This window comes from Myotis davidii, unplaced genomic scaffold (assembly GCF_000327345.1).
Source record: "Myotis davidii unplaced genomic scaffold, ASM32734v1 scaffold134, whole genome shotgun sequence".
NCBI classification, from domain to species: Eukaryota; Metazoa; Chordata; class Mammalia; order Chiroptera; family Vespertilionidae; genus Myotis; species Myotis davidii.
In genome coordinates this window covers 2,139,266-2,149,009 of record NW_006288853.1, presented here as the reverse complement: position 1 = coordinate 2,149,009, position 9,744 = coordinate 2,139,266, and the positions used below count along the sequence as shown (strand labels likewise).

At 38.2% G+C, this 9,744-nt stretch overlaps 1 protein-coding gene and 1 pseudogene across 2 annotated transcripts in view; one reads left to right on the top strand and one right to left on the bottom strand.

Moving 5' to 3' along the window:
* The first annotated feature begins 1,996 nt into the window (after positions 1-1,996).
* LOC102762158 lies at positions 1,997-2,581 on the top strand (annotated as a pseudogene).
* Positions 2,582-7,762: 5,181 nt separating this feature from the next.
* Positions 7,763-9,744, bottom strand: part of DDX21 (DEAD-box helicase 21) — a 22,408-nt gene continuing 20,426 nt past the window's right edge. For both annotated transcript variants that reach the window (XM_006760922.2, XM_015562127.1), the window contains 2 exons: positions 8,978-9,022; positions 7,763-8,150 (listed from right to left, as the gene is read on the bottom strand). In XM_006760922.2, the coding sequence (XP_006760985.1) occupies positions 7,884-8,150; positions 8,978-9,022 (312 nt within the window). In that variant the 3' untranslated portion in view covers positions 7,763-7,883. The remainder of the gene's footprint in view (positions 8,151-8,977; positions 9,023-9,744) is intronic.

Genomic DNA, 9,744 nt, shown 5'->3' with positions numbered 1-9,744 from the left:
AGTGGCGACTTTTGAGTCGTTTCTGGTTTTTGTGTTTTTTTTCTCCCCTTTCATGAACTCTCGGCCGGTCCAGCGCCATTAAAGTTCTTCCGGGAGCTGGGCTTGTGCCACCCCCTCGCTTACTAGGCCCCTGGCGGCCGTGTCCCCACCCGGCACCGGGGAGCCCACATCCTCTCCCTGGTCCTGGGATCCCGGCGACCCCACCCCAGTCCCGAGGCCCCTCCCGAGGCCGCTACCCTCGCCTCCGTGGGCGCCTCAGGCCTTATTTTTGTCGTCGCTGCTCGGTCAGGGCCGCCTGTGACCTGAAGGTCTCGTGTCTCTGAACCGGCTCACCTTTTTGGAGGAAAGAAAAGAAAGGACAGGAGACATGACCCAGGCATGCCTCTCCTAGATTCTAAAGGGCCCCACAAGACTGTCAGGGAGGGGAGCAACAAGCAGCCACAGCCCATCCCAGGCCAACCTTTGAACCGTCCGTAAGGCCCTCTTTTCTCTCGCTTCTCAGTGAGCCCAAGCCGCCCGGCCAGCTCTCCTGTGGCTGCTTCCATCCCAAGCCCTTCCTTGTCTCACTGTCCCAGCTTTAACACAGTAAGCGCCATGGCAGTCACTGGTGACTGACACTATACTTTCCGTCCAGACCTCGTCAGTCACTGCTGACTGACGATATACAACTTAAAAAGTTCTATTCTTAAAAAAAAAAAAGTTCTATTGTTCTATTAATAAATTTTAAATAATTTGAAGATCATAAAAGAATGTACCTAAATATCACTTGTTACCAAATTTTTTAAAAAATATTATTAAAATATGATATACACAAAAATAGTTGTCCTGTGCGTTTCACAGAACGTTGTAACTTGCTTTATTCTTAAAAAAAAAAGTTCTATTGTTCTATTAATAAATTTTAAATAATTTGAAGATCATAAAAGAATGTACCTAAATATCACTTGTTACCAAATTTTTTAAAAAATATTATTAAAATATGATATACACAAAAATAGTTGTCCTGTGCGTTTCACAGAACGTTGTAACTTGCTTTGTCAACTTTCTGGCAATATCTCGTCCAAATTGTGCTGCATTATCTTCGAACTTCAGACACTTCCAGTTTTTAGTTGCTGTTTGTGGTGAGTTGTTTGAGGTATATTTACAGTACTGCTACTTGGAATTTCTTTATCCCAACAATTTGTTAGATGGACAGCTAATTTCTTCTGAAATTCTGTGATACTCATATTCTTCTTGCTAACATTTTTAAATAAAATATGAGCATTGAGAACAGCAGTATTTAGTACGAGCTTAAAGGCTAGCTTTTTATACCATTTCATGGGTTTTTGTAACATATTATTATAGGCACTCATTTGATCAGATATATCAACTGCTGCTTTTCTTGCATTATAATCCACTACAATTTTTGGTTTCAAGTAGTGACCTAATCTATTTCCAACATTCACCATCTCTGACATATGTTTTGTTGAAAGAAGATGTCCTGCTTATCTTTCCATTTCAAAATGGTTATTCCTTTTTTGCTATAATTTCTCCCCATTTTAATTTCTTTGACATTACTTTATGAGGATTTCCTGGTCGACTTGAACGTAATGTTCCTACTAAATGAGTATTATTGAGTAATTTATATGCTAAATCTAAACTTGTGTACCAGTTGTCTATGTACAACATGTGTCCTTTATTGAATACATCTCTACAGACACATTAAAAAAGAAAAAGAATGTAAGACATAAGTCTTAGTTCCCAGACTGTCAGCCCTAAACAGCGTTACCTATTATAAGGAAACCTGGTTCCTTCAAGAAAATGCTAATTCTGGTTCTGGGATAGGATGAGCCTGGCTATCTTGTCACACCAGAAATCAAAGAAACCATCAAAGACTAGAAGGGTCAGTTCAAAAGAATTGAAAAGGTGCCAACTTAAAAAGAGGTTCTTGGGCAGTGTTGCCAATACCCTGGCGGAGAAGCTGAGGCCATCATCAGACTTGAAATATTTAAATTGGATAGAAAACTATTTTAGCAATGCAGACAATTAAGTGCATTATTGTGGGCGATGGTGCCATTGGTAAGACATGTCTCCTAACACAATAAGCAAATTTCCATCTGACTATGTACCCAACTGTTTTTGACAACTATGCAGTCACAATTGTGATTGGTGGAGAGCCATATACTCTTAGACTTTTTGATACAGCAGGGCAAGAGACTATGGCAAGATGTTGACTGCTGAGTTATCCACAAGCAGATGTATTTCTAGTCTGTTTTTCAGTGGTCTCTCCATCCTCATTTGAAAACATTAAAGAAAAGTGGGTGCCTGAGATAACTCACTACTGTCCATAGACTCCTTTTTCTTGCTTGTTGGGACCCAAATTGATCTCAGAGATGACTCCTCTACTATTGAAACTTGCCAAGAACAAACAAAAGCCTATCACTCCAGACTGCTGAAAAACTGGCCCGTGATCTGAAGGCCGTCAAATATGTGAGCGTTCTGCACTCACACAGAAAGGCCTAAAGAATGTATTTGACGAAGCAAATTGGCTGCCCTGGAGCCCCCAGAATGGAAGAGCTGCAGGTGTGTGTTGCTATGTTCATAAAACATCTCTCCAGAGCCCATTCTGCACAGCTGGTGTCGGCATCATACTAAAAGCAATGTTTAAATCAAACTCAAACATTAAAATTCATTTTTGCAATAAAAGAGGCCCTTGTCCACGAGAGAATATCTGAAGCAATTTATTAAAATCTTGGCAGCCGGCCCTTCAACTCCCGCTTTCTCTGAGCTGCCTTTACTAAAGCTGACCGCTCTCCCAGCATTTCCCTCCACAGAAGACCTATTGTCACGGCCTCTGGAGGGGCAATTCCTGGAGGGACTGCTTCAGCCATTCTAGGGTCTTGAATAAACAAAAACTATGCAAATAAATCACCATCTTGGGGAGGGGGGGGAGTAGGCGCTTGCTGTTCAAAGAGGGGACGGACAATTTGAGCATGAAATAACTGCGAAAGGTTAAAGTATATCACGTTAAAACCTACAAATTCAGTGATCAACCAAAGAACTTGTATGCATGCATATAAGCATAACCAATGGACACAGACAGTAGGAGGATGGGAGCAGCCAGGAGAGGTCAATGGGGGGAAAAGGAGACATGTAACTTCTTTCAACAATAAAGAATTTAAATTTAAAAAAAACCACATCTACAAATTTATAAATAATCAACAGTAACAATGAAAAACAAATGGCTTGGCTTCTTCAGAAACTAAATTGCAAGGAAAAAAATCCCCTCCTATAGAGGAATCCTATCTAATAATAAACAAACATGGTAATTGACTGTAACTTCGCTACACCTCCCATCGGCTAATCACTGCTACATGCAAATTAACCGCCAACAAAGATGGCGGTTAATTTGCATACATAGGCTCCAAGAGGCGGAGGGAAGACTCAAGGCGGCTCCAGCTGGAGCGAAGGCCTGGGTCCAGGGTGCCAGAGGAAAACCTGTGCCAACAGCCAGGAGAAGGGAAGGCCTATTGCATGAATCTCTTCGTGCAACAGGCCTCTAGTTTGTCAATAAATAAAAATACTACATAAGCACTTACCTTTTAACCAAGCCATCCCACTTCTAGGAATCTACCCTGAAGATACACCTCCAACCGTGTGAAACACAGACACAAGATTCCTCACTGCAGCATTGTTTGTAACTGCAAATTATGGGAAACCTATGTGCTCTTACATAAGAAATAAGAAAAAGTTGAAAAAACTATGTTATACCCACACAATGGAGTATGATGCATAGAATAAGGTTTCTATGAACCAATGTGGAGTGATTCCAGGGTACTCTGTTAGGAAAAAAAGCAAAATGCAAAGCAGTACCTATAGGATGACACCCTTCATCTTAATATCCTGGTTTTGATCATTATACTATGGTTATATAAAATATTAACATTGGGCCCTAACTGGTTTGGGTCAGTGGATAGAGCGTCAGCCTGCAGACTAAAAGGTCCCAGGTTTGATTCTGGTCAAAGGCATGTACCTTGGTTGCAGGCACATTCCCAGTAGGAGGTATGCAGGAGGCAGCTGATTGATGTTTCTCTCTCATGGATGTTTCTAACTCTCTATCCCTCTCCCTTCCTCTCTGTAAAAAAATCAATAAAATATATATTGTCTTAAAAATATTAACATTGGTAGAAACTGAGTGGAGAGTATACAAAACTCTGTACTATTTGAATACATTTTAAGAAAATATGTTTTCATTGGTTTTTAGAGAGAGAGGGAGAGATAAAACACCAATGAGAGCCACGCTGACATAGCTGAGTGGTTGACCGTCTACCTATGAACCATGTCACGGTTTGATTTCCGGGCAGGGCACATGCCCAGGTTGCAGGCTTGATTGCCAGTGTGGGGCAAGCAGAAGGCAGCCAATCAATGATTCTCTCTGATCACTGGTGTTTCTATATCTCTCTCCTTCTCCCTTCCTCTCTGAAATCAATAAGAAAACTATTTTTTTAAAAAAAAATCAATTTTTCAGTCTATAATTAATCTGGGATTTAGTGTAAGGATCAAGTTAGAGTTCTAGAAGAAAATAAATGAAACTTTTACTAGTATAACCTTGGAGGTGAGGAATAATTTTCTAAGCATAAGACAGCCAGAAATGATAAAAGATTGATAGTTACAATTGCATAAAAACTTTGTCAAAACATCCCACACTATTAAAAGACAAAAATTTTTAAGAGTATTTGCTACATACAATCACTACTAATAAACAAAGAACTTATCAACAAGAGGCAGACCCCAGTAGAAAAAAAGACAAATACATAGGGTAGTTTTTTAATGCTAATTGTCAATAAATAGGAGATATTACCCCTCACTCAAAAGATTAAAATAAAAGTGATATCATTTTGTACCTAGCAAACTGACAAAAGGAAGCCAAAATCCAGGGCCCCTTGGTGTGGGGAAACAGGTTCTCATTCGTTGTAGGGTGGAACTGTAAACTGGTACTGCTTGGACAGGCAACTTGCACCAAAGCTTAATACACGTTCACTTTAACCCTGAAATTCTTTTAGAAAATTTGTCCTAAATTGACAATCAGGCAAGTAGGCAAAGATTTACACAAGGGCACTCATTTTAGGGTTGTTTACAATAGGGAAAACTTACAAATAACCAACATGGCCATCTAAATATACAGTGAGATACTATGTAGTCTCAAAATATCATAGATCTATACTTTCTGAAGTGTGCACTACATGTTGAGGCAGGGAGAGCAACTCACAAAACTGAATGAAAATGGTTCCAATTTTGTACATGAATTCCTGGAAGAGATGCTCACAAAAATGTTAGATATGAGGTGACTGTTAGGTTTTTTCTTCTTCTATGTTTGAACTTTTATACGCACCATTTATTTTTAAAATAAAAATTTCAAGCTATTTTCAATTTCAGGAAGAAAGTCACCAAAAACATAAAAAGTACTAATACCTTTATTATGGCATAAAGCAATATTTTATACATTAACGCAATTTTATAGTAAAAACATTTTATGTACAATTGTAAAGAAACCACTGCATAGATAACACCAATGTAAAAATGGGCTGGCTTTTAAAAGTTCATTGAGTTCATAAATTGGAAAATATTTTTTCTGTAGAAAATAGTAAAAGTGGTAACATTCCCCAGGCTAGCGCAAAAGCCCATTTCAACCAAGCAGTAGCTAAATTATACATTTATAAATATAGTTTGAATTCTAGGATCCAAAAGAGACTTTAGTTTCATTTACTGAAACAGCCATAGCCATGCTTTCCTTAAAATTAAGTTGTGTAAAGTGAAATATCCAATAATTTCCCCCTTATTCTTGATTTAGGTCTGATTATTTTTCTTTAGGCTAATCCACATCAAGGTTTTAATAAAGGACAAGTACTATGCCTTTTAATCTGCTTGATAAAGTACCCGTTTCTATCTAAACTGTGAAATGTTTTATTTCTTATTAATTATAATCCACAAGGCACATGAGTTCTCTGTCACCAAACACCTTCCCCTAAATTCCTGTGGCTTGACAGGCAGCCACAAGGAACAGGAGGAAAAGTGGTAACACTGACAAGTGGATCAAGAAATAAAACTGAGAACTGGAAACATCCGGTCAGGATTCGAAGAGGGAACTGAAGCCCAACAGAAAAAGGACAAAGCCTGGAGAATCGGGGTGATTGGCCATCTGAGCCCCTTATTGCAAAGTGATCAAGTAAAAGGCAGTTAGATACAAAGACACTACTAAGTGAGAAAAACCGGGTCCTAGAAAGAGTTCGGTTATTCAAAATAATTAAATGAAAACAAGATAGGCCATGTAGTTTAACTTCTCCCATCTTAGTTTATTCCCTGAGGTTCCCAGTACAGATTTTCTAGGAATGGAGGCGAGAAGACAATGCCATTCTTAAGCTCCTGGACCATGCACGTTTCTCAGAGAAGTAATATTTGAGAACTCAGTTAACTATCTGGCCAGAGGCTATGTCAAGTTCTCCAATTCCCTCAAAGCAACAACTTAAAATAATCACATAGCTTGTCTTTAAAACCTCCCAATGGAATAGCTGTTTGTTAAAGATTCCTATACTGTGGCTGTAGGAATAGGCTTTTTTGAGAAACTAAACCAGATCATTCTAACTAAAAATTCCAGTTTGCCCATTAGACATTAACCGCCAGGAACATTAATGACCCATTAAGTTTCTACCAATTAAAGATACTTTATCTTCACTTACTCTTCTCTGTACTCTTAACAGGTATTTTCTTCTTGCATATGAAAAGTATTTTCAGTGGCTTTGTTTTGTTTTGATTTTTCAGCAATGCAAATCTCTGCCCCCTATTCCTTTAACTCCTTCTTGGTAAATAGGAAGTGTAATACACTGTCATCAAGCCCCATATATCCAACCTCCTTACTTATGAAGAAAGTTATGGAGCCATCTCATACATTTAGAATTCCTTAGAGACACTTGCTCTCTATTAAAAACATTTTGTTATATATAGAGATAGAGATATATAGATGTATAAAATCTATGAAGAATTCACTGAAGCACAAATCACTGTATATTGAGAAGCTAAAAATGTATCAAAGTGCACAAAATGATGGATAATCTACATACTGTCTCCTCTCATATGTATCACTATCCTCCAAATCTATAGCATAGGCTGGCATAAACACTTACATCCAAGCTCAGTTTGAAATCTTGCTTAAAAACATCGATCAGTGTTAATTCTCAGAAGACGTGTTACAGGATCACAGGAGGAATCATTAGGAGGTGGCTGAAGAATGCCAATTACAGAAGAACGCGCTTCTCAGAGACTGTTGCATTCTGCATAGGTACTTAGGGAAGAACACTATTCAGAGATACTTTAAAGTAGCGGTTCTCAACCTGGGGGTCGAACGACCCTTTCACAGGGGTCGCCTAAGACCATCGGAAAACACATATATAATTCAATATTATTTTTGTGATTAATCACTATGCTTTAATTATGTTAAATTTGTAACAATGAAATTGGGGGTCACCACTACATGAGGAACTGTATTAAAGGGTTGCGGCATTAGGAAGGTTGAGAACCACTGCTTTAAAGTATAAAGACTGGTCAACTTAAAAGTATAGGCAGATATACTTGACTTTATCTTATAATATATAAAAAATGCATTAGAATAAAAATGCAATGAATTCATATACCTTTTCAAAAGGAAACCCTGATACAGAAGTAGCAATAAAGTTATAAATGACAATCAGATGAAGATTTACATGAAGCTTATTTCTCTTGAAGAGATGGGCCAGGGCAAGTGGTCAGGAAGGAAACACAATGTGCTTTTAACTTTGCATGGGAAAAAAAAGTTCAGTTCCATGTTGCCAAACATAGTTCTGTTTTGCCATATAAATCGTCTACTTCAATTACTAACCAAACGCTTTACTGAAACTCCGTTTCTGGCCTTTGTTCTGGAATCTGTTATTTCTGTTGCCACCGCCTGATCGCTGTCCCCTGAAGTTTCTATTTCCATCCCGCTGTCCCCTGAAGTTTCTGCTTCCGTCCCGCTGTCCCCTGAAGCCTCGATTGCCTTCCCGCTGTCCTCTGAAGCTTCGGAATCCTTCCCGCGGTCCTTCCAGCTCCGGCTGCTCCGTGGCCACAGAGAGTTGCCAGCGCCGGGAATCATGCCATTTTTCCTGTTGAGAGATGCTTTTGTTTTTTCCTCTTTTATTTTTACTGAATTTGGTTTAAAAAGACACGAGAAAGACATTTTCTGCCCTTTCTCAAAGAGAAAAACTAGACTGATAACCTAAGTGCGTCAAAGGTCACTGGTCAAAAACACTAACCTTCACGGCCCAGAAGCCAGTCACTGAAGGGTGGAAAAATAACTTTCACCATAAAAAGTACCCGCACAGCCTGGCCAGCACGGCTCAGTGGTTGAGCAGCAACCAAAGAACCAGGAGGTAATGGTTCGATGCCCCGTCAAGGCACATGCCCAGGTAGCGGGCTGATCCCCAGGAGGCAGCTGATCAAGGATTCTCTCTCATCATTGATGTCTCTATCTTTCTCTCTCTCTCCTTTCTCTCTGAAATCAATAAAAATATATTTTTAAAAAAGAGAGAGAAGTAGCCTCATAGTATTGCATCAACACAGTATCATTTATTCAATTCAATTACTATAGGTATCCAAAGCTCTCAGGCAGTAAAACAAAAATATACCTTGTACAAACATGTTTCTCACAGCAGTAGTGAATAAAGAAAGATATAGCAATTAAAAAAGTTTATGTAAACTTCATGTAACATATATAGGGGAGTCTGGATATACTCTGTAGGAAAAAAAAACAAGCAGGCTGACCAAGAAAATATATCAGAATAGAATGTTAGGAGAGAAAACTCCTAAAATTCTTAATTGTCTTTTAGTGAAGGGCCTAGAGCTATTGTGTCCTTTCTATTATTCTGTATTTTCAATAACAAACATTCTACAATTTAGATATGTTAACTTCAAAATCCAAGAAAAAGAATACCTGTATTCCTGTGACTGCTTCAGTACGGACATCAAAGCAAACACCCTAGAAATCAAAACAAAAGCAGTTAATCCAGCCTTTGACCTGAATTATAAAATGCACATTAAGTACTACACCGAATAACCAGGTATTGTTTTTTTTAAAAAGACGGTATTTTAAAAAGAGGAATATCACATTTCACATTAAGATATTTAAAAATTGTATAATCAGCAAATACTGTTTATAAATGGCCTCTTTTTTGCCATCAATAATGTTCTGAAATGCTTCTTGTGTCCTTTATTTTTATTATCTCTTTATAGCTTTTCATATTTCTTCTTTGTTATTTACTAAGATAATAATGGACAGGAAAACTCTGGAAGGGATATTATGTACCTAAGCAAGCTATTTTAAATGCTTGAAAAAAAATTAAATGCATAGTTTTGAGTGTACTAGACTTTTTTCTTTTAAGTGTCCACAGAAATGAAGCCATGGAAAGTAATAAATTTGTCATTATCGAGTCAAAAAAAGTATTAATTTAAGGTAAACTTTAGACCAAGACCAACACACTGTACCTCCCAAAGCACAACAGCAAAAAGCTAAGGAGATATATATATATACATATATATATATATATATATATAGACTCAAAAACTATTTAGAACTGAGTAGAGGTCATTCTTGGCTATCGCACTGTGCTCATCCTCAAGTAACTATTAGCTACATTTATGGCTGAGGAAACAGAAGACTGGATAGGCTAACTGACTGGCCTAGGGCCCCACAGCTGGTAA